This window comes from Scyliorhinus canicula, chromosome 8 (assembly GCF_902713615.1).
Source record: "Scyliorhinus canicula chromosome 8, sScyCan1.1, whole genome shotgun sequence".
In the NCBI taxonomy this organism is placed as follows: domain Eukaryota; kingdom Metazoa; phylum Chordata; class Chondrichthyes; order Carcharhiniformes; family Scyliorhinidae; genus Scyliorhinus; species Scyliorhinus canicula.
The window spans coordinates 121,896,429-121,912,241 of NC_052153.1; the positions used below are offsets into that span (position 1 = coordinate 121,896,429).

Here is a 15,813-nt window from a genome sequence, read left to right on the forward strand (position 1 = left end):
AAAAACGGGTGGCCGCTCGGCCCATTGCGGAGTGGAGAATCGCCAATGAGGGGGGGGCTGCCAACAGCCCCCGACTGGCACGGCACGATTCCCGACCCGCCAAAAAAACTGTGCCGCCGTCGGGGCGGGATTCACGCCGCCCCCGCCGATTCTCTGGCTTGGGGGGGGGGGGGGGGGGGGTGGTCAGAGAGTCCCGCTCATTGCATTTAGTGAACAGAACTGATAATTTTATTTGCAAGGGATGTAGATAGTTTGTACCAGTTCATGTTCAACCATTTTGTCTCACTGCCTTCAGGCCATTTGTTGTTTCTCCCTTGGTAATTTGAGTATGATGTTAAGACTAAGTCATGTGATGAACTTGTGTCCTAGAATTCAGCATAAGCCCATATTGAGTTAACGTACTTAGATTGTGTGTTAACTAAACTAAAATTAATCATTTAACATTGGTTTTCCTCCTTTGAGGATAAGATTGCTTGGCATTTGATGTCCCACGTAATGGTCGGGATTTCGTACACCGGAGTGATGTACGCCGGCATCAACAGGACTCCTGGCCCAGCAATTCAGCGATGTTTAGGGGGCCAGCACGGCCAGCACGGCGCCGGAGTGATGCGCGCTGCTCCGGCGCCAAAAGGCAGCCCTGCAAGACCGGCGCGGGTCCGCACATGCGCGTGGTGGCCGTCTCCGCGCAGGTGCATGTGCGCACCGTCTGATTCCACGCCACGCACAAGTGTGGTTGCCGTGTCTGCGTCGGCGCTGAGCAACATGGCGGAGACCTACAGCGGGCCTGCATGGAAGGAGGTGGGCCCCTCCAGATCACCGTAAACTCAATATGGGCTTATGCTGATTTCTAGGACACAATCCACAGCCCTGGACCCCGTGGAGGCCTCCCCAGAGTCAGATTTCCCCCGCCCCCCACCAGGACATCCACCGCTGGTCCGAGCTCCCGCCGGGTGGTACCAGGTTGAACAAAGAAAGAACAAAGCAAATTATAGCACAGGAACAGGCCCTTCGGCCCTCCCAGCCTGCGCCGATCCAGATCCTTTATCTAAACCTGTCGCCTATTTTCCAAGGCTCTACTTCCCTCTGTTCCCCACCCGTTCATATATCTGTCTAGATGCATCTTCAATGATGCTATCGTGCCTGCCTCTACCACTTCCGCTGGCAAAGCAGTCCAGGCACCCACCACCCTCTGCGTAAAAAACTTTCCACGGACATCTCCCTTAAACTGTCCTGGTGAACCTCCTCTGCACCCTCTCTAAAGCATCCACATCCTTCTGGTAATGTGGAGACCAGAATTGCACGCAGTATTCCAAATGCGGCCTAACCAAAGTCCTATACAACTGTAACATGACCTGCCGACTCTTGTACTCAATACCCCGTCCGATGAAGGCAAGCATGCTGTATGCCCTCTTGACCATTCTATCGACCTGCGTTGCCATCTTCAGGGTACAATGGACCTGAACTCCCAGATCTCTCTGTACATCAATTTTCCCCAGGACCCTTCCATTGACTGTATAGTCCGCTCTTGAATTAGATCTTCCAAAATGCATCACCTCGCATTTGCCTGGATTGAACTCCATCTGCCATTTCTCTGCCCAACTCTCCAATCTATCTATATTTTGCTGTACTCTCTGACAGTTCTCCTCGCTATCTGCAACTCCACCAATCTTAGTATCATCTGCAAACCTGCTAATCAGACCACCTATACCTTCGTTCAGATCATTTATGTCTATCACAAACAACAGTGGTCTGAGCACGAATCCCTGTGGAACACCACTAGTCAGCTTTCTCCATTTTGAGACACTCTCTTCCACCATTACTCTCTGTCTCCTGTTGCCCAGCCAGTTCTTGATCCATCTAGCTAGTACACCCTGAACCCCATACAACTTCACTTTTTCCATCAACCTGCCATGGGAAACGCCTTTTTGAAGTCCATGTATATGACATCTACAGCCCTTCCCTCATCAATTAACTTTGTCACTTCCTCAAAGAATTCTATTAGGTTTGTAAGACATGACCTTCCCTGCACAAAACCATGCTGCCTATCACTGATAAGTCTATTTTCGTCCAAATGTGAATAGATCCTATTCCTCAGTATCTTCTCCAACAGTTTGGCTACCACTGACGTCAAGCTCACAGGTCTATAATTCCTTGGATTATCCCTGCTACCCTTCTTAAACAAAGGGACAACATTAGCAATTCTCCAGTACTCCAGGTCCTCACACGTGCTCAAGGATGCTGCAAAGATATCTGTTAAGGCCCCAGCTATTTCGTCCCTCGCTTCCCCCAGTAACCTGGGATAGATCCCATCCGGACCTGGGGACATGGCCACCTTAATGCCTTTTAGAATACCCAAAACTTCCGCCTTCCTTATGCCGACTTGACCTAGAGTATTTAAACATCCATCCCTAGCCTCAATATCCGTCATGTCCCTCTCCTTGGTGAATATTGATGCAAAGTACTCATTAAGAATCTCACCCATTTCCTCTGACTCCACGCATAAATTCCCTCTTTTGTCTTTGAGTGGGCCAATCCTTTCTCTAGTTCCCCTCTTGCTCCTTATATACGAATAAAAGGCTTTGGGATTTTCCTTAACCCTGTTAGCCAAAGATATTTCATGACCCCCTTTTAGCCCTCTTTGTTGCGCATTTGGGATTTGTCCTACTCTCCCAATATTCCTCCAAAGCTTCATCAGTTTTAAGTCGCCTCGATCTTATGTATGCTTCCTTTTTCATCTTAGCTCGTCTCATAATTCCACCCGTCATCCATGGTTCCCTAATTTTGCCATTTCTATCCCTCATTTTCACAGGGACATGTCTGTCCTGCACTCTAATCAACCTTTCCTTAAAAGACTCCCACATTTCAAATGTGAATTTACCATTAAACAGCTGCTCCCAATCCACATTCCCTAGCTCCTGCCGAATTTTGTTATACTTGGCCTTTCCCCAATTTAGCACTCTTCCTTTAGGACCACTCTCGTCTTTGTCCATGAGTATTCTAAAACTTACGGAATTGTGATCACTATTCCCAAAGTAATCACCAACTGAAACTTCAACCACCTGGATCATTCTCCAATACCAGGTCCAGTATGGCCCATTCTCGAGTTGCACTATTTGCATACTGCTCTAAAAAACTCCTGGATGCTCCTTACAAATTCTGCTCCATCTACGCCTCCAACACTACATGAGTCCCATTCAATGTTGGGGAAGTTAAAATCTCCCATCACGACCACCCTATTGCTCCTACATTTTTCTACAATCTGTCTACATATTTGTACCTATACTTCACGCTCACTTTTGGGAGGCCTGTAGTAAAGTCCCAGCTGTGATGTCATCTCTGACCAGTAATGCAAATCCTCCACCCCTTTTACCTCCCTCTCTATCCCTCCTGAAGCATCCATACCCTGGAATATTTAGTTGCCAGTCCTGCCCTTTCCTCAACCAAGTCTCAGTAATACCAATAGCATCATATTCCCAGGTACTAATCCAAGCCCTAAATTCATCTGCCTTACCTGCTACACTTCTCGCATTAAAACAAATGCACCTCAGACCACCTGTCCCTTTGCGTTCATCATCTCTTCCCTGTCTACTCTTCCCCTTAGTGACATTGAGTTTATTATCTAGTACCTTACTGGCTTTAGTTGCTGCCTCTTTACTGACCTCTAACTTCCTAATCTGGTTCCCATCCCCCTGCCACATTAGTTTAAAACCTCTTCAACAGTGTCAGCACGCTGGTGGAACTTGGCGGGAGTTCAGCCAGTCAACCGCAAAGAACTGTCGCGGGGGCTACTTTCAGCGGCCCCCAATCGGCGTCGCAGCGACCGTGTGGGCGCGATTGGCACCGATTCTCCGGTTGCCAGAGAATTGCGTCCCAGCGTCGGAGCGGCGTGGCGGGAAATTCCCACGTCCCCGCCGATTCTCCGACCCGGCGTGGGCTCAAAGGATCCCGCCCAATAACTCGACTACTGTGTGTCAAATCTTTCTCATCGTGTTTTCTTCTGTAAGTATAAGTGTTAGACTGGCTTCACTGGTATCAATGTAACTCACAACCTGTATCATTTATTAATCCTGCTATCATTTGTAAAAGGTGAAATTTGACAGTTTGCTTTGTTATTAATTTCATTCATTGATTCCTTTGTGGATTAAATGTCATCTCAACTTGTGAGTCACATATAATAAGGTTCATGATCATTTTCTTAATTTCCCTCGCCCTTGAGTGGGGTGTGGAACAAAATTATTTTTTAGATTCCATTTTCCTCTTTTTATAATTTGTGTTAAATTCCATTATATTTCATAATCTACTGTAATTTGAATGTGATCTCTGAATAATTAGATTGATGCTCCTTCCTCTCTGACACCCCACCTGCAGTTCACCGCGCTAAATATCATTCATAACAACATCTTGTATGGACTTAAAATATTTCCCAGCCCTCCATTCATCTGTATCCATCTAGTAGATACTTTTCATCAGGTTTACTTGTGACCATGCCCTTAATTACTCCAATCCAAATTATTTACCCTTTCAATTAAATTTAGCTCATTTTTACACATATTGGTCTGTTTCATACTATCTCAATTGTTTTAAAATCACTGTGTCTCAGGGTCTTGATCATTTAATAATGTGGTTTCACTCTATTGGCCCTATTAACCATTTCATGCCATATTGTTGATTAAGTAAAATGTTACTAAAACAGCGTAACAGCGGTTCACAAGACTCAGTAGAGGAGAGGCGAGTCACCCTGTTCCTAGGAGTGGGGAGGAGGTTTCCACCCGCCGCTGTGCACCGGGCCAGGCCGAGGGTAGGAGAAGCCGTGAGCAACCTGGGCAACACCGCCAGGACCAGACAGCAGTGCCGCAAAAAACTGCAAGTCCTCTTCCGGTTGGCAGGGCGCCAGTGGGGGGATTGAACCCACACCCTACACCACCTGTCAGCACCCATACCGGCCGCCAAGGCTGGGTGCCCTGACCACAAAGGCGACCAGCTACACACCCCTGTGCTGCATGCATCCGCCTCTCTAACACTGTGAGTTTTCTGTCTACCCACCTCCCCTTCTCTCCCCTCCTCCTCCCCCCTCCACCTCCCCCTCCCCCCCTCCCCCTCTCCCCCCTCCCCCTCTCCCCCTCACCCCTCCTCCTCCCCATCTCAGTCCTGAATGGCTTACCCCCTATCCTTAGGCTGTGACCCCTAGTTCTGGCGTCCCCAACATTGGGAACATTCTTTTCACATCTAGCCTCTCCAGTCCCATCAGGATTTTATATGTTTCTATGAGATTCCCCTCTCATTCTTCTAAACACCAGTGAGCACAAGCCCAGTCGATCCAGTCATTCTTCACATGTCACTCCTGCCATAAGCTGGTTAAGTTCTGTTTTTCCTCCTTTGAAACAATGCCGAAGATTTTGGGAGTGTCCAATGGTGGCGACCTTTGGAGTGTCGGACGTGCAGGAGTTGCTGGAGGGGAGAAAGGCTGATGTCTTGATCTTCACGTCTCTAATAGCCTGGAGGCAAGTCTTGCTCAGATGGAGGGCACCGGCGCCACCTCAGGCATCAGCGTGCTTGGGGGATTTGTCAGAATTTCAGCATTTGAAAAAACTAAGTGCGCCATTCGGGGATCAGGGGAGGGGTTCTGCTCGAGGTGGATGCGTTGTAGGGGCTGGTTTAGCTCACTGAGCTAAATCGCTGGCTTTTAAAGCAGACCAAGGCAGGCCGGCAGCACGGTTCGATTCCCGTACCAGCCTCCCCAAACAGGTGCCGGAATGTGGCGACTAGGGGCTTTTCACAGTAACTTCATTGAAGCCTACTTGTGACAATAAGCAATTTTCATTTGGGGCAGCAGGGTAGCATGGTGGTTAGCATAAATGCTTCACAGCTCCAGGGTCCCAGGTTCGATTCCCGGCTGGGTCATTGTCTGTGTGGAGTCTGCACATCCTCCCCCTGTGTGCGTGGGTTTCCTCCGGGTTTCCTCCCACAGTCCAAAGATGTGCGGGTTAGGTGGATTGGCCATGCTAAATTGCCCGTAGTGTCCTAATAAAAGTAAGGTTAAGGGGGGGGTTGTTGGGTTACGGGTATAGGGTGGATACGTGGGTTTGAGTAGGGTGATCATGGCTCGGCACAACATTGAGGGCCGGAGGGCCTGTTCTGTGCTGTACTGTTCTATGTTCTATGTTCTATGTTCTATGTTCAATACCTTCTTTAAGGAACAGGCTGCCATCAGCAAATAAAGTGGGGGTGGGTAGGTGGGGTAGAGGCTGTGTTGAGGGGATATTTTTATAAAAGTGATATAAATTTGCTCACTATTCTCGATGTGATAATTGAAAAAAAATTCTGAATAAAAATATAGATTTTTAAAACTCCCAAAAACACAGCACCACCCCTGGGCTGCTGCATCTAGTGTCCTCTTACACTGTCTGTTTCTGGCCCTTAATCTGTGTTTTCCATGCCAGAAATTTTACTTTGCACCAGACAAACAGGTTAAAGAGGCTGGAAAACAATAAAGGCAGTAGAATAGGCAGATGCAGCAAGAAAATTAATTGTTGCTTTGTCGCCTTTCCTGATAATTGCAGCTCTTCCATTAAATAAGAAGAGCTTTGAGTAACAAGTACACCAGTCACAGGGAACGATACAGGTAGAGCATTTCTTAAACTCTGAAGGATTAAGCCAAGTAATCAGCTTCAGGGCTTAGAGACGAAAATAGAAACAGAAATTGGACCAAGCAAAGAGAGACAAATAAAAATGTTCTGGCCGCGATTGCTTCCACAGAAACGCACCTCCCGAATCCTCAGCTGCATTTCCCCAGGGGGGATTTTTCGTACTTGACTGGAAGCTATTAAATAAGAAAAGGCGAACTTCTGAATTTTGTTCTAATTTCAAAATCAAAAGAACTGTTGCCGGCGGTTAGGCATGGGTTGCCACAGAAACCAATCTTGCAGCATTTAGGAGCCAGCCAAGTTCAACGAGGTAAGAAAGATAATCGGACTTAATGGACATGCGAGGCAAAATAATATTGTTAATGTGGTGAAATTCAAATTTACTGTCTTGCTAAATTTAAATGGTATTGATATGATATTGCATTTAATGTTATATCTTTTTTTAAATAAATTTAGAGTACCCAATTCTTTTTTTTTCCAATGAAGGGGCAATTTAGCGTGGCCAATTCACCCACGCTGCACATTTTTTTGGTTTGTGAGGGTGAGAACCACACAGACATGGGGAGAATGTGCAAACTCCACATGGAGAATGACCCGGGATATTTGTGAGATGCTCCGGTCACCCTTTCTCCCACTCGCTTTCCCTTTTTTCCTGTTACCATCAGGTCCCATAAATCTCAACTGAGTTGCATTTGGGCACCTTTGCCTCAGGCCTTTGCTACCCCTAAGACCTGATCGTGGCTGATATTAGAGAATTAACCAGAATTCTCTGAGCCTTTTGCAGATGGGCAGGGAAGTGGAAAGACCTGCAAAATGGCCCAGGAATGCATCCGCATGGATGGGGTGGGACACCAGATGTCTTTTCACTGCCATTTTGCAGTTGGCAGATCAGCCTGGAGACCCCAATTGAGCCACTTAAAGTGGCCAATTAAGGGCCACTTACTGTTCCCAGAGGCATTTTCAAACATGGTGGGCTCCCAGTGGGCTCTGTGGGTGGGGTAGGGGCAGGAGGCCTTATCCTTTATGGGCACTCTATGGCCCGATGAGGGGCTCCTAGGCCTTGCTGATAGGCCTCGGCTTTACCCAACTTACCTGAGACTCTTTCAGGCTCCCTATCACAGGAGCTGCAGTTTTTTCAGGCCCAGCAGTGGAACCTCTGCCCTTTCGATAAAGTTCAGCCCATGACCTTTACAGATATACAACCTGGTATAGAGTCTGGGGAATATCAGCGACAGAGTCCTCAACCCAAACAAATTTACAGGAGCATTCCACTCTCCCTATTTTCTACCCCATGTAACCATTGCCTCCTGGGGTGACGAAAATAATTTACCTTCCCACAGGTGCTGAAATTGGTGGCCTTGTCACTACATTTCCCCGAAAGTGGAATCAACATGTCAGATTTGTAGTTAGATTAGAGGTGCAACTGATTATATCTCTCGACAGCTACGGAGGAACCCAATGAATGAAAGTATTATTGTGAAGGGCAGAATTTAAAACCTCTCCCGAAGCAAGTTTGGTGGCGGGGCAGCATTTAATCAGATGGAAGGTTGTAGGTGGGGAACCCACTGCATTTCCACTCCTGCTCATGGACTGCCTTCCTACCCCACCACCTGAGGAAGGAGCCGCGCTCCGAAAGCTCGTGTTTGAAACAAACCGGTTGGACTTTAACCTGGTGTTGTAAGACTTCTTACTATGCTCACCCCAGTCCAACGCCGGCATCTCCACATCATGACCACCAATTGAGACCTTGAAGAGTGCAATTGATGCCCACTTAAGGGCCTCATTCAGCCACTGCTGGCACTAGTCCAGTGCAAGTGGGGAGCTCGTTTTGCAGGAAGCCCGAAGAACAAACCCTGTTGGGTTTGAATCTCTCACCTTTCTATCCTATTTATTCTCCTGGCCTCCTTCAGATCAACATGTCCCCAAGAGCCCCCACCTGCTCTCTTGGTCCCAAATTGCTTCTGATTCTGGCCATCGTGTAATGTGACTTTGGAAACATTTCCTCGAATACTCTTCAATTCCCTTTCAGAATTACAGTCCTGATCAATTTCTCAAATTCCCACCTTAATCCTGCTGCTTTTTCAAACTAACTTCCCATCATCAATGTTGCTTTCCTCTCTAAAGTCTTTGAATAAAGTTCTTGCCTCTATAATATTTTCCAATCTTTCCTGTAACTCCAATCTCAATCTCTTTAAATGGTTTATTTACAGCCCTGCAACAGTCTCTTTGGGTGTGGTTCAACCAAAACATTTTATGTTGGGCGAGTTTGGCGAGGTGTTTCCCAGCGGGTTTTGGGGTGCGATCCACACTGGTATTCACCCACAGAAGGGCGCAATTTAACATAAAAAGCAGAGTCCCATTGCGGCTTCATTTAGCGGTGTGTTTCCTGGTGCTTGCAGCACTGAGACCGACCCCACTATTAAATGACTCTATTCTTTTCTCGGGCCTCGGTGAGGAAGGCCTCGCTGAGGCCCACTTACCTTCATTTCCTGCACTGAGGAGCTCCACTAGTGGCGCCCTGATTCCTCGACCCCCCACCCTCCCGAACATGACCCCCTGCAGCCTCTTGCAACATCCCAACTTATCAATTAGGGGGTCCTCGAGCACCCCCTCACCGCACCTCATGCGGGCAGGGCACTCCAGGCCCAATCCCCCGGCAAGGACAAGATAACACCTGGGCATTTTGGCACTGCCAGCCTGGCACACTGACAGTGCCCCTGCCAGCAGCACATGGGCACCCTGGCAGTAGGACTGCCATGGTGCCTGGCTGGCAGTGTCAACGTGCCCAAGTGGCATCAACGTGCCAGACTACCACCTGCCCAGAGGCCAACCACCCAGGGCCTCCAATGACCTGGGAGAACCCCCCCTAAGTACCATCGCATCTGGTCCACGTTTGTGGAGACCAGTGCTAAATAACACCTTCCGGAGTACCCTAAACGAGGGAATTTAATCCCGAGCGCTGCGTAGATCCGGCGTAGACACATTCAAGTGAGGATCGCTACTCACTTGAATATGCAAATTTAGGTCCCACTCACATCCACATCACGAAGCTTGACGAGCTGGGTAAATCGCGCAAGACGCATCTTGTGAGATTTAACGGCGACATCATGTCCTGAGTCGGGCGTGGGGCAGTCATTAGAACGTGCACTTAGTCATTTATTTTGGGCTGGGGAGTTTCTCATTAGACATTTTCATCACTGGGAAGCTGAAGTCACTGGCCAGACTGACTCTTCAGAATACAGGCTGCCATTTTGAAAGAATGCCATGATCTCCAAATGTGCTTGAGGGTTCCCCACACCCCCAGACCACAAGCCCACACCCCACTATGGGATGGCTGAGGTCCCCCCTTTTCAGCCTCCTCACCCCCAGTTCCGCGACCCCCTTTCAGGACTGCACCCTTCAAACCCCCCAAACGTTTATAAGGCCCCTTCATACCCGGCTGTCAGCTCCCCTCCCCCCCCCACCCTTCATACTTCCCTCATCCCCTGATGCTTGGCAGTGCCACCCTGCCAGTGCCCCTGTCAGGCTGGCAGTGCCACCCAGGGAGCTCGGCAGTGCACAGGTGGCAGTGCCAAGTTGCGATGTTGGCAGTGTTAAGGTGCCCAAGTGCCTGGGGAGAGCCAGGGTGCCACCCTGCCTGGCCCAGACCCCCCAGGGTCTCCTATGGCCTGGGGAAACCCCTCTCCCCAGGTGCTGTTACACCTGGTCCACGTTTGTGTGGGCCAATACAAAACAGTGCCCTGGCGAGGCCTGACTGGTAAGGCTGTTAGCTCCCGTGCGCTGGGAGAATCTGGCATGTGTATATTTAAATGAGCCTTATAAATTAATTTAAATATGCTGTTCTGGCTCTCGCCCTGCACGGGCATGATCCAGATTGCGACGGTTGTTGAGAGACGTCTCAAGCGTCACAAGTCTCATGAGAGGCTTTCATCAGGCTCAATAACCTCATTGCAACACCAAGCTGGGCACGACGAGCCCACTAAATCAGCCGCTTTACGTCCGTGCTGCACTATCCCTCCACATCCTTCCTGACCGCACTACTCTCATTGACATGGGTGAACATACTGTCCTACCACAATGCCTCTCCTCCGATGTCCAGCTGAATGGCACTGCCCTCACCTGGGCCCACTGTTAGTTATCCAGTTGTAGGCTCAGAATCTCCTGAATCTCTCGAATTCCATCCACTGGCTCTGTGTTGTCACCTGACTTGTCCAACATCGTGAATGAGCTGAAAATTGATTTAATTAAACATTGGGAGGACAAGCCACAGAGATTAATTTCATTCCCCTCCCCAGCCACTATTTCAAATTGAACAGTGTTGTCTACAACTTTAACACCTTATTTCATCCTGTCTGTTCCAATATCCTCTCCATCACAAGCGCTGCCGACTTCCATATTTATAATATCACAGCCTTAATATTACCCTCCCCACCTCCCAACAGGTTATGATGTGGTTGGGGAGCATGAAATTGCATGGACAATATTCCCTCAGGGATCCCACTCCCTTGCCCCCCCCCCCCCCCCCCCCCCCCCCCCCCCAGCTGGAAGCAATTTCATGATGGGCTGGGCAGGGCCTTGCAGGGGAGGGAAGTTTGCCTTTGCGCCAATTAAGGCTGTTAAGTGGCCACTTAAATGCCCTTAAGGGTCTTTTCCTGCCAGGTCTCAATATTCAGGCTGGCGGGCGAATGACAGATGAAGGGGCAAAAGTGAAAAACTATCAACTTACACCTTGGGTCGCAAGGGGTGGAGGGTGTGGCACCGTATCAAACCTCCATCTGATTGGGACAGTCTTCCACTCAAAGCCAGAAGACCTCTGCACATCCTTCCCCTCACTACCCTACCCTCCCCAGGGTGCCTGTCACTTACCTGTCCTCCATGTGCCGAATCTTAGTCCAGGCACATTGCTGCAGTGGCTCTTTGACTCCACTGCAGTGCTGTGTTTGGGGATCGGGAGATCTGCCGGACAATCTGACTGGCCGGCATTTCTCCACGTTGGGAATTATGCTGAAATGAGGATAGAGGTCCCGACCTACGATAATCAATGCTCATTAGAGTGCTGAATGGCACCGGGCCTGACAGAGTCAGCCGGGATGTGTTCTCTGCTAACTGTGGATGGTGGGGGCTGACCTCCCACTATCCTAAAAATTCAGGCCCATGTTTCCATGCCTTTGCTTCAGTCAGCTGCTGCTGAAACCCTCATCCATAGTTTTGTTATTTCCAGACTCAACTATTCCAATTCTCTCCTGGCCGTCCTCTCACTTTCCGCCCTCCTTAAACGTGAGCTCATTCAAACCTCTGCTGCCTGGGTGGCACAGTGGTGTAGTGGTCAGCACTGCTGCCTCACAGTGCTGAGGACCTGGGTTCAATCCTGGCCCTGGGTCACTGTCCGTGTGTATTTTGCACTTTCTCCCTGTGTTTGCGTGGGTTTCACCCCCATAACACAAAGATGTACAGGGTAGGTGGATTGGCCACGCTAAATTGCCCCTTAATTGGAAAAAAACAAATTGGATACTCTGAATTTAATAAAAAACCTCTGCTGCCCAAAACATATTTCATTCATTCAGTATCCTCGTGTCATTGGCCAGCATCAGTTTGCCAGATCCTCACATTTAATATTCTTATCCTCACGTTCAAATCTCATCATTGTCGTCCCCTGTACCTTCACCCATCTCTGAAGCTTGTGTCTGTCATACAGTCCTCCAAGAACTTCATTTTCTTCCAACTCTGGAATTAATGCCCTATTGGCACAGCTCACTAGACCACTCTCTATACCACTCTGCCTCTCCACCTCGCTTTCCCCCTTAAAACCTCTTTCACCAAGCTTTTCCTCACTCCTAATATTCCGCCTTTGGCTCAGTGTCAGAGTTTGACTCATTATACTCCCATAGAGCACCTTAACGCACTTACCTTTGTTAAAGTTGCTATATTAATGAAAGTTAATGATTTTGTTGTTGATTTTATTTGAGGTAAAACCTTCCAAGTTCCTTTGATATTAAGAATGAGAGGTTGTTAATAATTCAATGACAACATTCAGAAAAATACAGAAATAATATTGAATACTGACGTGTGTCAAGACGTTTAACACAGCTTCATCCATGTCAGTGTTAATATGTCTTCACAGTAGATAAGCTGAAGATTATAGTTCAGTTAATTAACTGATGTGATTTGGAGGGGGTGATTGCTGTTCTGAACAGATTGCTAAGTGGTGGAGAAAATTCAGCAAAAGTATATTAAAATGTACTAGCAAAAGAACTGTCAAGATTAATCAAAACAGAGCAGACTATTTTTCAACGTCAATTTATAGTACGATTTCACTGCGTCACAATTTTCCTTATTTTGCCAGAAGTGTTAGATCGGGAACAGCAGTAAAAGTAAATGTCCCGGTGGCCTAGTGGTTAGCACAACCGCCTCACGGCGCTGAGGTCCCAGGTTCGATCCCAACTCTGGGTCACTGTCCGTGTGGAGTTTGCACATTCTCCCCGTGTCTGCGTGGGTTTCGCCCCCACAGCCCAAAAATGTGCAGAGTAGGTGGATTGGCCACACTAAATTGCCCCTTAATTGGAAAAAATAATTGGGTAATCTAAATTTATTAAAAAAAAAGTAAATGTCCAGCCCACACTGGTGTCAGAGAACAACAGTGGAACCAGTGAATCCACATTCAGCAAAAAATGTAAAAACACGGGTTAGAGCCACGACTAATTCACTGTTATTTAGTGTGATTAAATCATATAAAATTACTACTAATTGAAAAAAATAAAGTTTATGCTCCTAATTATTGCAACATCACTTGTTACTTACGTTTCTGTGTACAATTTCAAAATCTAAAGATTTGGGCATATACGGAAGCCTTCAGCTCCCCTGAAGATGACTCGGCGAAGGAGAAGAAATAGTAGGAAAAGAAAATGTTCCAGTTCCAAAGAGAGTAAGTATGCTATCAAGATTGTTTGTAGACATTCATCAATGTTAATATACAGCTAAAGATAAAGGACAGTGAAAGATGGAATATTGCACAACAGATTATTTAAATTAAATAATCATCTACAAAAATGATAGATTCTGACTCTTCTGAATTGTTTACATTTGACACCAATATAGATAATAGTGGATGTTGTGGCATTATTTCTGAACAAAAATAAACAGGAAAGCCATGTTTCTCTGCCTGTGGCTAATTTCTCCTGCCCTCCATTTCTTTGTGTCTCGTACGTTTATCTGCATATCTTCCATTCTTCCTCTTATGATAAGGCTCATGTACACTTTCACTAATTGTCTCTCTGCCTTCAACTCTTTTCATTCTGCCTCAGGTTTTGTAAGTTTGTCCTGTTCTCTGTTTCGTCCATCTTTATTAAGCAATCCCCATCCTTTTGCCACTCCACATGCTTAGCCAATTTTACGAATTTTGCATGTTTTTACTGTATCGAAGGATTGACTTTATGGTGAGAGTAAAGGTGTGCCTGGTTAAAGGGTTTCTGCGTATTCCAAGTGTGAAGTGCACAAATCTGGATAGGAAAGGCTGCCGAGTGTTTATTGAGAAATGCAATGGTGCATGAGAAACTGGAGTGAGGATACAGTCTGGAAAAGGGCAGGATCAGGACCAGAGACTGCAGAGAGGTCATGTCCTGGCCTAGTGATCTTCCTGCTGATTTTGCAATGATCTTAAGCCACGGTGATGGTTGTCATAGAAACACTGCAGCCGAGGATGGTGACAGAGAACCCAGGATCTGAACTCTAAACTGGAACAAAGGACTAGGACCGTGTAGGGGAATGATTGACTTTATCGCTGGGAGAGGAACTGAGGTAGGTTCTAAAACCAACGATGGAAAGAACGTGCTGGAGAGAGGCTGGATCTGAGTTTCTTGATGTAAGTCTTATTTTGTTCTTGGAAACCAGGGGAGTGTTAAGACAAGAATTGAGACATACACGATAGGGAATACCATTTTTTTAAGAAGTTCCCACCCAGTTTGGGTGAAGAGCTTATAGTTAGATTTTGAGAATGTAGAAGTTGTGAGCTCAAATGCTGCCACTGGAAATCCTGAAAGAAAATTCAGTAAATTGTGAACTGGCAGTTAGAAACTTTCAGAATCAGAAACCTTCCACTCTCACCCGGTCAGTACTCATTATATAACTAGCAGGCAATTGTCGACAGGCAAAAATGCATATTGCCAATGTCACCCCCATCCTGACAAAAACAATCGAATAGCCTAATTGAAAACCAAGTACCCTTCAAATTTGCACGTCATGTCTGCAGCAGCATTCCACTGGGTCCCAGGCTTTAGCAGTTAGGCGTGAGCCAGGGAGTAGGAGTGAGGGTGGAGTTCAGGAGAATGCAAGAGGGGAGAGTTTACTAGGGAGAGCACAGGGTTTGTGTGTGATGCACGATCAATAATTCACGAAGCAAAATGTAGGACAATTGAAGGCTTTATTGAACTAGATGTTTCCCTCAGCAGCGCAGGTACAGAATGCAGCAGCTAGGGAAACACAGACTCTTATACTCCGCCTTACTGGGCGGAACCAGCAGGCAGGCTTCACCAATGATCTTACAGTATCAGGTACCTCCAACACCAATGATCTTACAGCATCAGGTACCTCCAACCTACGTACCGTAATACCCCTAATACCAACTACCACATTCAACCCCTGTTAAAAAAAAAGAGTCCGACGGGGGTGGTGGTCTTGCGTTATACAGTGGTGGAGGTTATGGCGGTACCCGTCGGTGGTACAGGGTTTTGCCTTTTACATGTCGCAAAAATTATTTACAGGTATTTATTTACAGGTACATTTCATAATGAAGCTATTTGTCGATCGGGGGCCCTGCTCGTCCTCTCTGATCGTCACAGTTTTGGCGGTGATGCAGGCGCCGGTTCGGGCATTTGTGACTCCGGGAGCGTGGCTTCTTCAGCTTCATCACCCCTGGGTGGAACCAGTGGAAGGACCGATCCCCCTGGGAAGGGGGCAGCCGTGGGGTGCGCCGGTGGGAGGGTGGGTGGGGTTGGTGAGGGGGGTGTGGGTGGGGATCCAACGGGCGCTAGGTCCCGAAGAGAGACCGTATCCTGCCGGCCGTCAAGGTACGCCACATAGACGTACTGAGGGTTAGCATGAAAGAGGTGGACCCTCTCAACCAATGGGTCCGACTTGTGCGCCCGCACATGTTTGCGGAGCAGAATGGGTCCAG

General features: G+C 47.6%; 1 protein-coding gene across 1 annotated transcript in view; it reads left to right on the top strand.

Moving 5' to 3' along the window:
• The first annotated feature begins 6,695 nt into the window (after positions 1-6,695).
• pdzph1 (PDZ and pleckstrin homology domains 1) overlaps positions 6,696-15,813 on the top strand; it is a 103,229-nt gene continuing 94,111 nt past the window's right edge. The window contains exons 1-2 of the mRNA XM_038805158.1: positions 6,696-6,954; positions 13,472-13,566. Coding sequence (XP_038661086.1) covers positions 13,509-13,566 — 58 coding nt within the window. The 5' untranslated portion in view covers positions 6,696-6,954; positions 13,472-13,508. The remainder of the gene's footprint in view (positions 6,955-13,471; positions 13,567-15,813) is intronic.